Raw genomic sequence first — 20,595 nt, 5'->3', positions numbered from 1 at the left:
ATGGATTCATCTGAGGTTAACCCAACCTGGACCCTGGAGTCTCCTCAAATGTCCATCGATGAAAAGTCCCAGGCAATTCCAGGTAAGCCAGACTTGGGGGGTTCAGAAAGGTAAGAAGCTGCCTTCCTTTCTGTTATACTGACTTCAGTCTTTTACAGAGAAATGCAGTTAAGTAAACCTCTTCAGAGCAGAGGAGAGCCAGGAAGTGTAGGGCCCTCCTCTAAAGAAAGAAAGAGAGAGAGAGAGAGAGAGGAGAAAGAAAGAGAGAAGGAGAAAGAAAGAGAGAAAGAGAAAGAAAGAAGAAAGGCAGGAAAAGAGGAGAAAAGTGGGAGGGGTGTTGAGCTGCATTGTTTGCTTACTATGCTCAGGAATCTGTCAACCTTTTAAGGACATTTTCTGGGGAAGAGCAATCAGGGTTCTAGACGGTGGCTCACAGCGTCTTGTGCGATCAGTATTTCCATCAGCAATATATTCCAATCAGGAATTGTAAAGGGAAAAGAATACAAGCAACCTAAACTTCAATTTGACCTAAACGTTTTCTTAATTTCACCAACATTTCTGGGATTGGTTTTCCAGCTGAATTTACGCTTTGGGAATGTTAATAAAGAGGGAAATGGCTTTTCAGAGGAAATTGAAGGAAGGGGCAGGTTTATAAAAGCCAGTGAGTGTGCTCTGTAATGTAAATAAGTAGTCGTAAGACTTACGATGGAGAGTTTAGAAACCATGCTCCAGGAATACTGCTAATTAGGTTCCCTGCCTTCCAGGGTTCTTCCCAAGTCATCTCTCCTTGGAGCCGCACACGATCCCAGGTGTGGCCTCCCAGGCTTGGCCTCGCATGAAATCTTATTACCCTAACCTTGGGCGGGGAATGGATGGTGTCCGGGTGGCCGCAGATGACCTGGAGCCAACCAACACCCTCTGGGCAGCTAGGAAGTTGGGTGGATCCTCGCTGGCATTATATTCTGCCCTCTGCCTCTGAGATCTAGACTGCCTCCCCTGCATCTTGAGAATAAGAACCCTGGTCAAAGGGGAAAAAAAATTAATGATGAGTATATAATACGGCCAGTTTCTCCCATTCCTTGAATCTGCCTTAGGTCCTGCCAATTCCACAACTTGGAATCTTTATTTCCATGTGCACAAGTCCCTAGAAGTTGAATGGATCCTGACTCAATATTTAATACTCTCACGTACAGGGAAAATGAATGCTATCTGCCTTGTTGTATGAGATTGCTGTTTATGAAATTTACATGGGATGGGAAGAGTCAAGAGTGGGCGGGTGTTTTTGTTTTTGTTTTGTTGGCCTCGCAGGGCAGCGGAGGGGCCTTAGTTCCCCGACAGGGATGGAACTAGTGTCCCCTGCACTGGGAGCGCAGAGCTTTCATCACTGGACCCCCACCCCCACCCCGGGGAAGCCCCAAGAGTGAATGATTTCTCAAACTACTGCGTTTGAGTGGAAAGACCTAGCAGCATGAGAAAGCTGGGTAGACCTGGTGAGGGTAACAGCCACTTTGACATACTAGTTAAGGGTAGGGGATCTGGGGAGAGGCTGTTATACTTGGGGTTTCTTTGTCTATTCCATAGATGTCATTCATTTTCCAGAAAAAAAAAAAACGGGTTTGTTTATCATTGTTATAAAGGTGAACTGCTGAAACTTGTTACACTGAAACAGTTTGACTTGCGTTAGTGCTTTATGTCCCTGCATTTATGTTAGGAATCACACAAATGAAAATGGAAAAACTGTCAATACCTGGTTTCTGTTCCATGTTTTTCCACTTGGAATCATACTTAAGTACCTTTTGACCCCATGGGAAAACATCTACCATTCAGAACTACCCATAACGGGAAGAAACCATTTTCTTTTTCCTTTTGCCACACCCCAGGGCATGTGGGATTTTAGTTGCCTGGCCAGGGCTCTAACTGCGCCCCCTGCATTGGAAGCCCGGAGTCTTAACCACTGGGCCGCCGGGGAAGGCCCATAAAGAAAACAACTTTTTCTTTTGAGACGAAAGTGTTTCCCGTTATAGTGGATTCTTAGGCTGCTTTCAAGGCATGCGGCATGCTAGTTAATGCCCGTGGTATCTAGGATCTTCACCCTGAGGAAACTTCCAGTGTCCATTGTTGAGCTGCTTAAGAGCAGACCTAGTTTGAGCAAGAGATAAGTGGCTTCTGGATATTGCACTTCGCACTAATGGATCTTAAACTTTCTTTTTTTCTTTCAGTTGCCTCTGAACCTATGTCTGAAGTGTTGATAAAGAACCTCAGTAAATTGACGCTCAACCCTAGTATCAAATTGCCATTCCTTGTACCAGAATGTCTACCTCAACCAACTGGGCGGTTACTTGGTGAAAACATACCCTATAGGAGAGGGGTGAGGACCCTGTTAACGGATCGGAGAGATAAGATGGAACGGCTGATTCAATCCATTAAAAGACGCTACGGCAAAGGAGTTCCTCGGGTCAGTTTATGTGGTCTGGGTAGGCAGCACTGCCCCACTCTAGGGGTTGGGGGGCACTCACATAAATCAAGATGTAAATAGTGATGGGGTGGCAGGGAGGATTCCCCGGTGGTCCAGTGGTTAAGACTCCAAGCGCCCGCTTCCACTGCAGCGGGCAAGGGTTCGATCCCTGGCGGGGGACCGCGGCCCCTCCAAAAAATTAAATCATATAAATAGCAATGAGCAGCAGCAGTCACTCATCCACTGTACTCCTGAGTGCGGGGTGTGAAAAACACTTAGGGTTTTAAGACTCACCAACTCTTCTTATGTTAGATGGGTAGCATTAGTAATCCACATTTTCCTTGATAGTTGGTAATATATGTATTTTTTTTTTCCCATGAAGTCTGACTCTGAAAGAGAACCATGGCAGAATGATGTTGAGGTAACTAGAAGTTCCCTTACTATACAAGTGGGTGGGTATGTGATTTGGGGAGGGAGGAGGAAAGGCAAATTGGCTTGGACTCTCTCAATCCTCAGAAACTCTGGAGCAATCAGTTCATATTCGTGCTTTTAAAACATATATATAAAGTCATTTTTCGAGCAGTTTAGGGTCTCCAAAATTAAGCAGAAAGGACATATACTTCCTGAACCCACACATTCATAGCCTACTCTGCTGTCAACATCTTCCAGTTACACGGTGTTACAGTGATGAACCTACATTGACACATTATCATCACCTAAAGTCTGTAGTTTCCATGAAGGTTCTCTTGATGTTGTGCTGGTACGTTTTCACCTGTTGTCACAAACATGATATTCAATACCATGTAGTAAGAGGGCAAACACCTGAGCACAGAGTGTCCAGCAGCTGGTGGAGTGTCTCACGTTTAAGGCATTCAGAGAACTGACACTAGGTATATATTGATATATATGCATGTATGTGTGTGTGTGTGTGTGTGTGTGATTTTCCTTTTAAATTGAAGTATAGTTGATATACAGTATTATAAATTACAGGTGTATGACAGTGATCAGTTTTTAAAGGTTATACTCCATTTATAGTTGTACAGGACTATATTGACTGACAATCAGCAGCTGTTAGCACTACAAAATGGCAATCTGGCATTCTTTGGCAGCCATACATTTCGATCCATTTTTCCCAAAAAGTTTTTTGGTTTTGACCTTTTTTTTAGTGTTCCATATTCCAAAGTCTCTTCTAACAACCAACATTAGATTTGAGGGTTGTTAACGTCTCTTTGGTGTGCAAGTACTTTATTATTTTAAATTATTAACCAATTAATCAATTTCATTCTTTTTTCCAGATTCAGTCAAGAGGGCAAAGATTTAGATGTAGCTGTCGTTTTTGCCGGTTTCATAGAGATACTTCTGAGGATAATTATGAGAATTATGACAACAATAAGTATTACAGTAATTATGACACGGAGTCGAAGGAACCATAAACTTTATCCTTGTACTATTTTTTCGTGCTGGTAATTTTAGGATCATTATGAAGCTTGGGAAAGATTGTGTACCAACATTTTGATAACCTATAAGTTCTGTGTAGTCTTTTTTTCTTGCATCTCTTTTCTACCTTAATACAGTAACTTATAAGGAATCTATGTAGCTTGCATTTGAATGACTTGAATATATTTTAGTTCCACTTTGTGAAACAAATTAACTTGTGTGGAAGGAAAGTGAAGAACACCAGGTTGGGTGGCTTGGCCACAGCATTGTTAGAACAGCGTGTTGAATTGCAATAAAAATTTTTGATGTGTTGTTTCAATTTTCAGTAGCGAATAAATGTGTTTATAGAGGATCTTATTAAAATTTGAGACTTATTTGAGTACCTTTAAAATAATTCTTCTTAGTTTAGACTTGTTTTTGCTGGCTATGTATTAAATTAATAATACTTATCCCCATCACATTCCCAGGGTGTAAATATCTGGCATTCTAATATTTTGTGATATTGTCCTGTTGGGAAGGAAGTTTATACATTTGGGTAAGGTTAGAAAACAAGGGCACAGATATTTGCACATATTAACCTCCTGGAAGAAGCTATCAGTTGGTCTTGGTTGGAGGGAATTGAAAGAAAGATAGTGGTATATAATACTAAGGGAAGATGCAGCCCCAGTGGTGTTTTAGTTCAGTTACTTTCTTTCATAACCTAAGTGTACACAGACCTGGATGTATTTGTGGGATAAAAGAGATACATAAAACTCATCTGCCCTCCAACTATCTTTGGTTCACTTTAAAAAGATATTAAAGAATTGGGTACATGAGACTTCCCTGGCGGTCCAGCGGTTAGGACTCCTGCACTTTCACTGCCCAGGGCCTGGGTTCGATCCCTGATTGGGGAACTTAAGATCCCACAGCTGTGTGGTATGGCCAAAAAAAAGAGAATCCAGTTGCAAAGCAACTAGAGACCTGGTGGTATTCAGAATGAAGTAGAAGCAGAAAGAGCCCAAACCTGGAGGACTGTGCGAACAAATGGCAAAGAAGTTCAACAGTGATGTTAAAAAGGAATATTAAATATTAATATCCACCAAAGTAGGTCTTCAGAGGTTGTCCTACTTAGAACTACTCAAACCATCATGGTCTACAGCATGGGTGAATGTGGGTGGTCTTGAGGTTTTGTTAAACTTGCAAGATGTTCCTAGAGGCAAAGGCCCTCTTGAGTGCTGTATGCATTTGAAAATCATTGACTAGTGAAAAAACTTATTTGTTGCAATCCTGTTAAATTTATATGCTTGTGAGATCTAATAATGTGAAAACATGGGTGAACAAAATACATTCTACTTTAGTGTCCTTCAGTATTTAAAGTTTTCATACTTTGAGCCCTATGCGATGTTCTAAGTTTGTTTTATATGTATTAACCCTAGTCCTCAAACATATGAGGCATGTTACTTTTAATACCTTCACTTTTTAAAAAAACTTTTAAAAAATAAATTTATTTTTTTGGCTGTGTTGTGTCTTCATTGCTGCGCGTGGGCTTTCTCTAGTTGTGGTGAGCGGGGGCTACTCTTCATTGCGGTGCGTGGGCTTCTCGTTGTGATGGCTTCTTGTTGCGGAGCACGGGCTCTAGGCGAGAGGGCTCAGCAGTTGTGGCTCATGGGCTCTAGAGTGCAGGCTCAGTAGTTGTGGTGCACAGGCTTAGTTGCTCCACGGCATGTGGGATCTTCCTGGACCAGGGCTCAAACCTGTGTCCCCTGCATTGGTAGGCGGATTCTTAACCACTGTGCCACCTGGGAAGCCCTGAAGGTCTCATTTTAACTTAATCACCTATTTAAAGGCCCTATTCCCAATACAGTCACATTGTGAGGTACTGGGGGTCAGAGCTTCAACATATGAGTTTTGGGGGACACAAGTCCACCCATAACAAGTACCTAACTCCTTCATAGAAATTAAGAGTTGGAGGCACATGACCCTTCCATCTGTCTGCAGAAGGACCTCTCCAGGACAGTTCCTGGCACATGGAAATAAACTTCCATTTTATGAATGAAACAATGAATGAGTGTGTGAACTGATTCTGTCATCAGTGGAATAGGTGACAGCCTCCTGAAAACATTCTGCTGGCATCTCTTATGCAAGATTTACCCATAATGGTGGCTGCCAATCCAAACTCATTTCTGTGGAGACTGTTCCATTCAGAAGTAGATCTTCATCACCTTGCAAATTGATTTGTGAGGAACATGACAAAAAGTATCGTTCCAGCCCCAGTTTCCTGGTGCAGGACGAAAACCTAGTGAAACACACCCACATTACTGGGTTCACCTGAGTGCCAAAATCTGTGAGGGAGAAAAATGATGAGGGAGTTTTTCCGGTGTTTTGGGAAGGGTTAGAGGCTGTGAAGGGGCTAGGGTTGGACAGTGTAAAAGTCAAAGTCACATGGACCCAAATTATCCCTTCCCCACTTCACCAAATGCAGGGGGTGCTGGTTTGATCCCTGGTCAGGGACCTAATATCCCACATGCTGTGGCACAGCCCAAAAATTTAAAAACAAACAAAACCTGTGGATCTGCTGCTTACTCCCTGTTGTTGCGGGCAAGTAATTTAATCTCCCTGGTTCTCAGTTTTCCTATCTAAAAAAAAAAAGGGACTTCCCTGGAGGTCCAGTGGTTAAGACTCTGTGTTTCCAATGCAAGGGGTGCTGGTTGGGGAACTAGATCCCGTGCAGTGCACCCAAAAAAACAAAAATGGGGATCAATTTCCCTATATACTTTACAGTTATATGTAAGTCAAAGGTGGTAATGTATATGAAAATGATTTAAGGTTTTTAGGTAACCGCATAAGTAATAGTTATAAGACCATCAGAATTTAGCATTTTTGTTTTATGAAAAGTATTGTTTTATTGGTTGATTATGGTCTTAATTAACGTGATTCCTTGTTTTGAGATATAAATGTGCTTAAAAGCACAGACTCTGGCGTCAAAAAAAATTTTTTAAGCGCTGTGGGGTGTTTTTGGTTTAATAGCTGGTAACTGGAACATCCTGCAGCATCCAGGACCCAGGGTTCCTTAGTCTAATTCTATACTCACACGGCACTTCTGCTGTATGGTGTCTGGTCAACCTATTGCCAATGTCTTTTCCCCTGTGGGTTTGACAGCCCCACATAATATACAGTATCTTTTTTTATTTTTGGCTGCACCATGTGGCGTGTGGAATCTTAGTACCCCGACCAGGAAATGAACCCGTGCCCCCTGCAGTGGAAGCAAGGAGTCTTAACCACTGGACTGCCAAGGAAGTCCCAAGTCCAGAATATTTTACTCCTTCATGTTCCTTGGAGAAACGAAGTCTAACTCTCCCAGTACTCTATTTTTACACATTTAATACCATGACTAGAATATGAATAGATAATCACCGAGGAGTAGATTTAGGAGAGATAAGGAAAAAAAGAAAGCATGTTTTTATTAGGAAAGGGTTGGGGAGACTCAGGGATATTGACACACTGTTAAGCTCATATACGCTCCAGAATTGCTTTCAGGTATTTGTCGTGAGTTTACGGTAGCAGAGAAATTAAAATCTCCTTGAGAGCAGAAGAATAGGAATTATCACATATTCATATCCTGGTTTATTCACTGATTTGGGGAAAACAGACATAATTTCAGAAACCTTAAAGCAAACAAACAAACAAAAATCCCAAGAGAATGGAATCCAGAATTCGAGCACTGGAAACGGCTTGGCAAGAAGTGGACAGTCCCTCCAAAGTCACAGAGGGAAGATGAGGTAATTTGATTGCTTTCATTTTCAATCAATGGCACATTTCCATAATATGGGTTTTGAGTACTGTAGCTGGGTTATCTGATAGGATGATCTGAAACTACCTGTGATAGGTGACAACAAATACACCAGGACTCTGCCAGCCACTCTCTGTCACAGTGATGCCAAATCAGGCCTCTGTACCCAGCACCAAATTTAATCTTGGAGACAAGAGTTCTGGGCAAAGTGGAAAAAAATAGTTTTATTGCTTTGCCACAGCGGGCTGATGCCCTCAAAACTGTGTGTCCCAACCAGGGGGAGCCTGTGAGGAGTCTTATAGTCTAGGGGCGGGGTGCTGATAAGGATCAGTGTGTGGGTAAGGCCTGCATTCTTTCAATCCAGAGATCATCTGGCATCAGGTGGTGATGGGCAAACTGTGACCTTCTCTCTGGAATGAAGTGTGCTTCATCAAGCAGTTAACATCTCCCATTTGGTGGGAGTTTTCGTTCTGCAGAAGAGCTCAAAGATATTATTATGTATATCCCTTGAGGAGGAATCAGGACCCTGCCCCAAGGCTGCACCATTGTTTCTTGACTCTTCCTCCCTTGTCTCTGCATCCCCTCCTTTCCCTAATTAGCAACTGTTTGAACCTGCCCTTTGGAACTCAGGGAAGGTCATGGAGGCTGAATGCAGCCTATTGCTTACACACAAGAAGTGGGGGACACAGAATGGCTTTTGTGCCCAGGAGCCCCACAGGGTCCTGCTCGGTTTCAATATCAAGAGTTCTGCACCTGGCTTCTGTAAATCCTGAGCACTATCTGACCCTTTGGGAAAATCTAGCTTTATCTTCCTGTTCAATGCATTTGGAGAGACCTCTCTGGAGCCATAGCAGAGTTCTGATCCGACTTTGATTTGGGACTTTCTCTGGGTTCCAATTTGAAAACATTCACAGCAAGATTTAGTAAAGCCTAATGCCCACCTTGAAAGCTCTACCCCAGCGCTCCTCAAATTTTAACCTGCACACAAATCACCTAGGGATATTGTTAAAATGTCCATTCCAATTCAATAGGTTTGACAGTGGGTCTGCTTCCACATGATGTTAAATGCTGCTGGTCAGTGGACCACATTTGGGCTGACCTAGAGAAAAAATGTTAGGGCTGGAAAGAAAAGAATTCTGCTGAGTCACTGTTTTGACAATAATTCAAAAAAAAAAAACTGGAGGACTCATTAAAAGATTACCTCTGGGGCTTCCCTGGTGGCGCAGTGGTTGAGAGTCCGCCTGCCGATGCAGGGGACATGGGTTCGTGCCCCGGTCCGGGAAGATCCCACATGCCGCGGAGCGGCTGGGCCCGTGAGCCATGGCCGCTGAGCCTGCGTGTCCGGAGCCTGTGCTCCGCAACGGGAGAGGCCACAACAGTGAGAGGCCCGCGTACCGCAAAAAAACCAAACAAACAAACAAAAAGATTACCTCTGAGACCATTCTGCACTAGAGTGTAGGGTCTTCCAGTGGGAACACGCTGAGGAACAAAAGGAAAGAAACCGAGGTGAGGATGTGTCTTGCGCCACCTGCTGGGGCGAAGGCTCCATTACTCCTAGAACATCTCTGGGAAGAGCAATCTCTATCCCCTACGTTGGTGTTGAGGCAAATCCTCCGTCTCCTGAAACTTCCCTTATCATCAATAAAACTCTAGGATGGTGGAAATGTTCAAATTTCAAGGTATGCAAAATTTTAACTAGCCTCGAAGTCCTATTTAAGTTTTTAGCCAACATTTTATTTCCGGTCCCAAATTGTCCTTGGCTGACTCAGGTGCGGAAGAATAGTGAAATGGCTTAAATCACCCAAAGAAATAGAGGAGGGAAAGATCTGGAAAACAGAATCCTGGTAATGTGCTTTGAAAATGTCACTTCCTTCAGGAATGTAAAATGTAAATGTAAATCAAATGATTATAGGTGGTATTACTATATCTAACTCCTGCCAAATTGCCTCTTTGGGTGTGCTAACTTTTTTTTTGGTACGCAGGCCTCGTACCGTTGTGGCCTCATCCCGCTGGGGAACACAGGCTCCGGACGCGCAGGCTCAGCGGCCATAGCTCACGGGTCCAGCCGCTCCGCGGCATGTGGGATCTTCCCGGATCGGGGCACGAACCCGCGTCCCCTACATCGGCAGTCGGACTCTCAACCACTGCGCCACCAGGGGAGCCCGGAATCACAGAGTCTTAATTAACCACTGGACCACCAGGGAAGTCCCTCTATCAGTTCTAACTAAACAAGAGTAGTATAACTGAGCAGGGCCCAATGGGGTCTTGCGGGGACAGGCCTCCCCCATGTCCTCTGCTTTAGCTCCTCTCTGAGTACCTAGATAACAGTATTTGATGCACATTTTCTGAGTTGTTTTATAGATGTGAAAATCCCCCACCAAATGGAAGAGGTTAACTACTGGATGATCTGAGCACATCACCCCAGGGCTCCTGGAGCCTAAGGATTAGTCATGTGAACCCCTGTGGCCCCGCCCTATTACCTCACCATCAGCCAATCAGAGAACTGTACATGAGCTGATCACAGACCCTGCGACCTCCCTCCCTCACCTGGCTTTTTTTTTTTTTTTTTCTGGCCTCGCCTCGAGGCTTGCAGGATCTTAGTTCCCTGACCAGAGATTGAACCCAGGCCCTCAGCAGTGAAAGTCCTAACCACTGGACCGCCAGGGAACTCCCTCAACCTGGCTTTTAAAAATGTTTGCCGATTCATCTGTATCAGTTTTCCTAGATTCCATATATATGCGTTAATATATGCACCTATTTGCAATGCAGAAATAGAGACATGGATATAGAGGACAAACGTATGGACACCAAGGGGGAAAAGCCGGGGCCGGGTTGGGGTGGGATGAATTGGGAGATCGGGATTGACATATATACACTAATATGTATAAAATAGATAACTAATAAGAACCTGCTGTATAGCACAGGGAACTCCACTTTGCTGTACAGTACAGACTAACACAACATTGTAAAACAACTATATCCCAATAAAAAAAAAGAAAATGGTGAAAAATCAAACGCTTTGCCGAAACCCTTCAGAGAGCTTGGGGTTTTTTTAGAGCGTGAGCCGCCCGCCTCCTTGCATGGCCCTGCAATAAACCTTTCTCTGCTTCAAACTCCAATGTTTTGGTTTGTTTGGTCTCACTGGGTGTTGGGCACACAAGCCTGTGCTAACGGGGGTGGGGTGGGGGTGGGGGTGGGGTGGGGTGGATATACTCTGGATTCTAGCAGTCAGTCATTCGTCCAGGCTGTGAGGTTTGCTAGGCAGATGGAATGGAAAAAATGGAATGCAAAATCTTTTTAAGCACTGATGAAAAATACAAAGAAGAGGTGTCTCTGAACCTCTTCAGCATCAAAGGAAAATCTTGCCAAAATGCTAATATCCAATGTTCTGAATTTCCTCTGAAACACATTGGTTCAGGGAACTAATCTGCTCAATACCTATCTAGGAAGTGTGTCAGGTGAGTGAGCAGACATAGAGGTTTTTGAGTATGTTTTCCTTCCCTTATCTTTCTTTTATTAGAGAAGACAGTGTAATATGGGAAAGAGCCTAATAACATGCCCTCTGGTAATACACATGCTCTTCCAGACCACTTCTCCACTTTACATGCCTGATAGGAGTTATATAAACGGATAGGCTGATTGTTTAGGGAGAGTGAGTCATGCTTTATTCAGAAGCCTCTACTTAGGCGAGCTGACTTCAGCTCCCAATAAGGCGCCATGGAGAGCTTGTCTGTGGCTTGAAAGCCATAGAATTATAACCTCTAGTGAACACAGAGGTTTTTCTGCATATGAACGTTCTAAAAAAGACAGCACTTTGCTACCATTAGACCAATCTAATGAAAGATTTTAAAGGTCTGCACATTAGTGACCTTCTCTGAAACATCCTGGCAAGCTCCTTACATTCTGGTAAAAGTTGTTTGGTTCCAATCCTCCCTGGCCCCCATCCCCACCCTCAAGCTGCCTCCTTCCCCCAGTAACAAGCAGAAATACCGGTGATGTATTTTCACAGGCTGGTGAAAAGTGCCTAGTGAGATCTTACGGAAAAACATGAACAAGCTTTTGGGCCAACTCAATATTATCGATGCTTAATGCTTCTGTTTGAGGAAGTACTACAACATAATCCTCCCTGAGATCACTTTATAGAGAGATGACGCCATGAGCTATTTGATGACAGTGAGTGAGCTATTTCCAATGGAAAAGGAAAACTTTGTAATAGCTTCAATCTCAGGTCTGAACGAGAAAAGGAGACATTCTTTTAAAAACTTCATTCACTACAAAAAGCTCTTCATCTAGTTTCCTGGGAAAATGTCCTGCTTTAGTAACGGAAAGGCACTGGGTTACCAGGCTGAGTGCAAAATATGTACAAAACCCTGAGTACAACTGCATAATCTTACTTGACTCTGGAATGCACCCTTTTTGGTTAGAGGTGGATGGTGCAGTTCTATGGGTCAGCAGTGGCCCCTGGACCAGCAGCATCACTCACTTGGGAACTTGTCAGATGTGCAGATTCTCGGGCCCACCCTGGCCTACTAAATCAGAACTCTGGGGAGGGTGGTGGAGGGAGGGTGGAGTCCAGCAATCTGTATTTTAACAAGCCTTCCAGGTGACTCTGATGCCCCCTGAAGTTTGGGAACTACTGGTACAAAGCAGATGCTTTGGATGCACCTGGCAGAGTCTCTGCAATTTCTCTAAAGTTCCCACAATGTCTCTAAAAGGCATGTGGTCATGCAAGCATCGTTTACATACATTGAGAGGAAATGTTTTTTTTTCCTTTTTTTAATACACTTATTTGTTTGTTTGTTTGTTTGTTTATGGCTGCATTGGATCTTCATTGCTACGCGCGGGCTTTCTCTAGTTGTTGCAAGTAGGGGCTACTCTTCGTTGCGGTGCATGGGCTTCTCATTGTGGTGGCTTCTCCTGTTGCACAGCATGGGCTCTAGGCATATGGGCTTCAGTAGTTGTGGCACGTGGGCTTCAGTAGTTGTGGCTCAAGGGCTCTAGAGCACAGGCTCAGTAGTTGTGGTGCATGGGCTTAGTTGCTCTGTGGCATGTGGGATCTTCCCAGACCAGGTCTCGAACCCATGTCCCTTACATTGGCAGGTGGATTCTTAACCACTGTGCCACCAGGGAAGTCATTGTTTTTTTTATAAGAAAAATTTTTTTGCTTGTTCCAGTCCAATAATTTCACCTCTAGAGATGCAAGACAAATGCCCCCCCCAGGGACATTTAGAGGGACGCCACTTAATCATGGCCTCAGTTCCCAAAACCAACAAAATAGATCCCTGGTCCTATTGCATTATTCCCAGAGGTTGTACCCAGGTGGCTCAGGCCTGCTTTGAACAGTCTTTTTTGTTTTCTCCAAAGTCAATGCTTTGGGACATTCAGCTAAGAGTATGGAGGCAGGATGGAGAGGCAAGGGGTGGCACAGGTGGCCCCTCTGCCTCACTGCCCGACTCCCCACCCCGCCACTCCCAAGATCCAACTGCAGCAACGTTAATATATGCTGTTGGAGCTGGAATTACCTCGGCTGCAGTCACCAGACTTGCCCTCCAAAGGATCCTCGTTAAAGGATTTAACATGGGCTCATTTCAATTACAAGGTCTCTAAAAGAGTCCTGTATTGTTATTTTTTGTCACTACCTCCCTTCTATGAGGAGTGGGTAATTTGCCCACTGGCTCCTTCCCTGGATGCGGCATCCACTTCTCAGTTCTCCTTTCCCCAAACAAACCCTGATTTCCTATCACCTATGGTCTCCAGCGTAGGAGAGAACATTTTAAAAGGCTGGAGGGAAAGAAAACCTTCATGGTAACTCATTTCATGTGGTTGGATATTTGTTTGTTTGTTTATTTATTTATCTATTTTCTTCATTCTTTTTATATTTTTCAAACTTTCTACAAGGAAATAAAATACATTTACTTAAAAGGGAATGCAGGGCTTCCCTGGTGGCACAGTGGTTAAGAATCCGCCTGCCCATGCAGGGGACATGGGTTCGAGCCCTGATCCGGGAAGATCCCACATGCCGCAGAGCAACTAAGCCCGTGCACCACGACTACTGAGCCTGCGCTCTAGAGCCCATGCGCCACAACTACTGAGCCCACATACCACAACTACTGAAGCCCACGTGCCTAGGGCCCGTGCTCCACAATAAGAGAGGCCACCGCAATGAAAAGCCCGCACATCACAATCAAGAGTAGCCCTTGCTCGCCGCAACTAGAGAAAGCCAGTGTGCAGCAATGAAGACCCAACGCAGCCCAAAATAAACAAATAAATTAGGGGGAAAAAAAAGAAACAGAGTAGAACAGTGCTGCCAGGGGCTAAGGGGGTGGGGAATATAGGGAGATGTTGGTCAAGGGTGCAAACTGTAAGTTATAAGTTAAGTCCTGGGGATCTAATGTGCAGCATGGTGACTATAGTTAACAATACTCTATTGTATACCTAAAGGTTGCTACAAGGATAGAGCTTAATGTTCTCACCATAACAACAACAAGGGAATTCCTGGTGGTTCAGTGGCTAGGACTCTGCGGTCTCACTGCCAAGGGCCCAGGGAAACTAAGATCTCACAATCCACGTGGTGAGGCCAAAAAGTTAAAAATAAATAAATAAATAAATAAGTTCTCTGAAAAAAAAAAACGGTAATTATGTGAGGTGAAGGATGTAACTAACCTTACTGTGGTAAACCTTCTGCAATATGTACATGTATTGAATCATCACACTTTAAATTTACACAATGTTATACATCAATTAAATCTCAAAAAAAGCTGGGAAAAAAAGAGTTGAAAGCCTATATAAAAATGAAAAAATTCCTAGGAAATCACAACATACCAATAGTGTCTGAAGCAAAATATCTGAAGAGTTATATATGTATTTTTTCAGAACAAGTTATTCCTTTAATAAAAAATTCATTCATTAATGCATTCATTCAATAAATTCAGTGAATATGAACCGAGGATCTATTATATGTCAGGCACTGTGCGTTGTAATGGGGACCCACAAATGAACAAAACACCATCGCTGATTGCCATAGACAGAATGAGTTCCCCCCAAGTTCACAGGTTGAAATCTAATTCCCCATGTGATGGTATTTGGAGGTGGGGCTTTTGGGAGGTGATTAGGTCATGAGGATGGAGCCTCATCAATGAGATTAGTGCACTTATAAAAGAGACCCCAGCGAGCTCCCTTGCCCCTTCTGCCATGTGAGGATGCAGTGAGAGGATAGCTGTCTATGAACCAGGAAGCAGACTCTCATCGGACACTGAATCTGCTGGCATCTTGATCTTGAATTTCTCAGCCTCCATAGCTGCCGGTCTCAGAGAGCCTCCTGCGGGGGAGGGTGGTGGTGGCTGACTTCGGCTCAACCTGGGGACACAGACACTGGTGGCAGACACACTTAGGAACAGTCAACCGTGCAAACACTGCTGCGGGCTGCTACCATCCTGGCCCATTAGCCTACGTCTGGTATTTTTGTGTGTCTGGGAGGGGCACGCCCCACGGCATGTGGAACCTTAGTTCCCCGACCAGGGATGGAACCCCTGCCCCCTGCAGTGGAAGCGCAGATTCCTAACCACTGGACCACCAGGGAATACCTACATATGTATTTCTAATTGACTCTAAGTAAAACCTTGTCAGGAGGGAAAAAGAAAATAGGTTGGAGTACCATTGATATAACAGCAGCTGCAGACTCAAAGTATAAACAAACAAACACTGAGCCACAAATGCTACTCACTCAGTCCTCAATCCAGGAGGATTCTGATTAAACAGCGGCAGAAGGAGGCAAGTAGCTCTTAATCATCACTGACTTTGCTCCGCCCCTCTGTCTAAAAATGTGAAGGATGAAGTGCTGTTCCTCTTTCTGGCAGCAGATGGAGCCATGGGGACATGTACAACTTGCTAGAGGTAAAACGCTAACTGCATCTCAGAGATTCTTCTATGATCGATTTAAAAGAGGAAGGCAAGGGGTCCTTCGCGATGGAAACTGGCAATCCTGACTCTAAGGCGTCAAACCTGGTAGGAATTGTAAATCCTGGTATGTCCACGTCCCAGGCACACGAAAGCTTGGCTCAGTTGTGTGTACTGCGGAGAAGCAGGGATTTTATTTAGGTTTCAGGATTTGCACCCCAAGAGAACTTAAAAGTGAAGCCTTCTTCATGCCTCAGACATCTGTGCCTAGAGATCATCTTTCACTCCTATCCAAGAGAAACACAAAGATGTTTACCAGGGAGCCTGTCCACAGGCAGGAAATGAGTTAGCCAAGAGGCTCAAACGACCTAGTAAATATATGATTTTTAGGACTTCCTGGTGGCGCAGTGGTTAAGAATCCAGTTCTTCCTTGGGGCTTCCCTGGTGGCGCAGTGGTTGAGAATCCGCCTGCCAATGCAGGGGACACCGGTTCGATCCCTGTTCCGGGAAGATCCCACATGCCACAGAGCAACTAAGCCCGTGCGCCACAACTACTGAAGCCTGCGTGCCTAGAGCCCGTGCTCTGCAACAAGAGAAGCCACCGCAACGAGAAGGCTGTGCACCTCAACAAAGAGTAGCCCTCGCTCGCCACAACTAGAGAAAGCCCGCACACAGAAGCGAAGACCCTATGCAGCCAAACATAAATAATTTTTTAAATATGATTTTTAATGAAGGAGAAATGTTTCCACTACTACTTCTATCAGTGCTGCAAACCATCCTTGGGATGAGGGCTAATTTGTGCAGAAGAGAATGAAAATATCTGCTTTAAGAGAAGGAAAATCATCCTCTGATCAAAATACCTGTGTTTGAATTGGGTAAGAATGCAAGACACGGGTAACTAAAGGTGTCATTCAGGTTTCGTTTTATGTTGTTGTTTCCCTTTTTATGAACCATCTTGTCACTTCACTCATTATTAACAAAGTATGTGATCTGATTATAGGAACACCCTTACCCAACACACACACACTACTGACAAAGCGAAGTACAAAGTGATGGCCATGGGTGGTAATCATGATTCTCTGGTACTAACTGTCTGGAAACAAAACATCCATAGCTTTATTTATTTATTTTTTTAAAGTATAAGAGTCATTTGATAATGAACACGTTTTAGCGGTGAGTCTAGAAAAGGTTTTAAAAAAAATTAAATGGCTTTTATATATGTAACACTTTGTGCAGTAAATATTATGTTGCCTGTTACACAGAGGTAGAAATGAAGTCTTAGAAAAACTACAGGTTTGACTAAGTCACACAACGAGAGAGTGGAGAAACCGAAACCAGATCTGACTGTTAAAAATTATGCTGTACAGACTCATTCTCTGGGCCAACTCCTAAAGTACATGTTTGGAAGTCAGGAGATGGGGTGTGCAGGCAGCCACTCTCTTATCTAGCGTGGGGACCTGCTGACACCACCAGAGCTCTCATATCATCCGTTCCTGCAATTAGGAGGCTCTGCCAACAATCCTCTTTCTCAGAAATTAGAAGGCTTTGTCCATTATTCATCCCCCACCAGCTGAGAAATACATTCACTTTTTCTACTCCTGGGACCAAATAGAGAAGCAATTATGGTGCTAAAAACCTGGTTGATCTGGATGAAAGGGAGTAGAGGGAATGGTTGAGGGAATCAGAATTCCAGACAGAGACTCAGTTGCCGTGTGAACCAGGAAAGCAACATTTAATACCATTAGAGCAGTGGTTCTCAACTGGGGGCAATTTTCCCCCAGGGCATACTCATCAATGTCTGGCGACATTTTTGGTAGCTATTGGGGGAGGGGTTGCTGCTACTGGTTATCTAGAGGGTAGAGGAAGGACACGGACTAGCATGGGGCAAGTAAGACCAGGGCAAATGGAGGAAGAACTTTAATTTTCAAAGAAGATTTTTTTGGGATAAATTTATTTATTTATTTAGGCTGCATTGGGTCTTTGTTGCTGCGTGCTGGCTTTCTCTAGTTGTGGCGAGCAGGGGCTGTTCTTTGTTGTAGGTTGCAGAGCATGGGCTCCAGTAGTTGTGGCTCATGGGCTTAGCTGCTCTGCAGCATGTGGGATCTTCCCAGACCAGGGCTCAAATCTCTGTCCCCTGCATTGGCAGGCGGATTCTCAACCACCGTACCACCAGAGAAGTCCCAAGGAAGAACTTTAAAACCTCAGTATTCAAGATAAATGTTTTCAAACGTTATTTTTCTTCCACATTGATATAATCCACTAGCTTTATTCAGATTTCACCGGTGTTACATGTATTCAACTTGTGTTTATGTCTTTGCATGTGTGTTTAGTTATATGCAATTTTTCCATGTGTGTAGATTCAGATTCAATCACACTCAAGATTCAGAGTGATTCCATCACAAGCTTCCATTTTATTTTATTTAAAAATTTTTTAAAATTTTATTTGTTTGCACGGATCTTAGTTCCCTGACCAGCGATCAAACCCATGTCCCCTGCATTGGGAGTGCAAAGTCTAACCACTGGACCACCAGGGAAGTCCTTAATCTTTATTTTATATTGGAGTATAGTTGATTAACACAAGCATTATTATTATTTTATGTATTTATTTATTTATTTTGGCTGCACCGGGTCTTAGTTGCAGCGCACGAGCTTCTCTCTAGTTGTGGTGAGCAGGCTCTAGAATGCACAGGCTTAGTTGCTCCGCAGCATGTGTGATCTTAGTTCCCTGACCAGGGATCAAACCTGTGTCCACTGCATTGGATGGCAGATTCTTAACCACTGGACCACCAGGGAAGTCCCACAAGCATTATTTTTAAAAATCTAAATTAATGCAAAAAAATCCATGATGGACAAAATATCAAAATTTTAAATAAAGGCAGGATCAGTAAAAATGTTGAGCATTGGGTTAAATGGAGAGCACGTGTTGAAGAGGGGTGGGAGGTGTTGTGAGTAGATCAGTTAGGAGGATTTTAGAGCATTCCTTGCAAGAAGTAATGGTGGACTGGACCAGGGACAGGGTGGACATGGAGCCATGTGGACAAATTCAAGAGAAGTTTATGAGGTTAAGTCCACATGACCTGGTGATAGATTGGAAATGGAAGATTGGGGAAAGTGAAGTTTCTAGGACAACTTCCAGGTTTCTGAATGCATGACCAGATGGCAGGGGTTGCCTTTTATAACAGAGAACGCAAAATTGGGTAAATGATATATACAGTGGACACTACAGTGTACAGTGAGAAGAAGAAAAAGTTCAATGTTTCTACGTTGTTTTTTGGTTTTGGCCATGCCATGCAGCTTGCGGACCCTTAGTTCCCTGACCGGCGATTGAGCCCGGGCCCTGGCGGTGAAAGGTCCTAACCACTGGACCACCAGGGAATTTCCAAAAAAGTTCAATGTTTAATTTTTAAAATTCCAACCTTAAATATATTGTTTTAGGAGGATTAGAGGAGACAAAACTTTCTGAGCTACATTGAAGAGGATAAGGCTACAAAGCAGACAAACAAGAAATGTTGAGAGAAGCAGGAGGAAAACCAAGCTTCAAGGAAGCCAAGAGCAAAACTAAGGTCTCACACATCGATAAAAATGTTTCCAGGGGCTTCCCTGGTGGCGCAGTGGTTGAGAGTCCGCCTGCCAATGCAGGGGACACGGGTTCGTGCCCCGGTCTGGGAAGATCCCACATGCCGCAGAGCGGCTAGGCCCGTGAGCCATGGCTGCTGAGCCTGCGCGTCCGGAGCCTGTGCTCCGCAAGGGGAGAGGCCACAGCAGTGAGAGGCCCGCTTACCGCAAAAAATAAATAAATAAATAAATAAATAAAATAAAGAACTATAAAAACAAGTCCATGTAACCCATAGCCAAAGAGTCATAATGGTAATGAGAAAATTTAAAAAAAAAAAAAAAATGTTTCCATATTTTTATGAACAGCCATGTTCAAATATAGTAATATTTTTCAGCCAGTAAATTTTTCTTCACTTATGTGGTTGCCTTAAGTAAATCTGTATGCTGTTTCACAAAGAGCACCAAGACTTACAGATCTCTGCCATCCAAAACTATGCACATATAGTTTTTGTCTTAATGAAAATGAAATTTTATAATAAGGCATCATTAGTCTAATATACATATGCCGGTGAGTATAATTACAGCATCTATTATTTTATACCTTAGAGAGGATTAATTAATGATGTCTTTTGGTGTTCCTGGACCCGATTCCAATGTCGGGGTGGGCAGGATGCGTTTCCTCACACCCACAACAAGCAAGTCTCAGGACATCCACTGGGTGTCTGACAATTCACCTCAGTTCTGACGCTATCCACCCCAATTCCACGGGTTAAGAGCTCAGTCCTACAAGATTGCTCCCATGCCCCCGACTCTCCAATTTCAGAAGCCAGTTGTGACCTGGGCTTCTGATGGACCTGCTGTAGATTGGAGGTTCCCACAACCCCCTCCTTCGGTTTGATTAATTTGCTAGAGCAGCTCACAGAGCTCAGAGAAACATTTTACTTACTAGATAGCTGCTTTATTACAAAGGATATACCTCAGGACCAACCAGATGGAAGAGAGGCACAGGGCAAGGTCTGTGGGAAGAGGCTCCAAGCTTCTGCACCCTCTTCATGTGGCGATGCTCCCTGTATTTCCACCTATTTACCAACCTGGAAGCTCTCAGAACCCCTTCCTTTGGGACTTTTGGCGGGGCTTCATAGCAGACATGATTAAATCCTTGGCCATTGGTGAGTAATTCATCCTCCAGCCCCTCTCCCCTCCCCAGAGTGTATGCATGTTCAGTGTGTGTGTGTGTGTGTGTGTGTGTGTGTGTGTGTGTAAATCATAATACACACACACAGCCCATATCATAAATACAGGCTATTATTATAGGAGAATTTTAAGTAAATATTTTCCTCCTTTTAAGTGATGAGCAAACACAAGGAATATGGTTTCCATAGGAAGGAAGTAATAAAATTCATATAATATGGAAGAAATATATTTTGATGTTTTTTTAATAACTTTTTAAAAATAAATTTATTTATTTTATTTTTTTTGCTGC

General features: G+C 43.7%; 1 protein-coding gene across 1 annotated transcript; it reads left to right on the top strand.

Annotated features, from left to right (window-relative positions):
* Positions 1–3,888, top strand: DPPA3 (developmental pluripotency associated 3; the record flags this gene model as incomplete). Its single annotated transcript, XM_081249305.1, has 4 exons — positions 1–82; positions 2,220–2,455; positions 2,838–2,876; positions 3,751–3,888. 4 exons carry the CDS (start codon positions 1–3, stop codon positions 3,886–3,888), a joined length of 495 nt encoding a protein of 164 aa, XP_081105431.1.
* Between the last annotated feature and the right edge of the window lie 16,707 nt (positions 3,889–20,595).

This window comes from Mesoplodon bidens, assembly GCF_964165515.1.
Source record: "Mesoplodon bidens genome assembly, chromosome: 11".
NCBI lineage: Eukaryota > Metazoa > Chordata > Mammalia > Artiodactyla > Ziphiidae > Mesoplodon > Mesoplodon bidens.
Note: the sequence above shows the minus strand (reverse complement) of the source record. Positions and strands in the feature narration are given on the sequence as shown.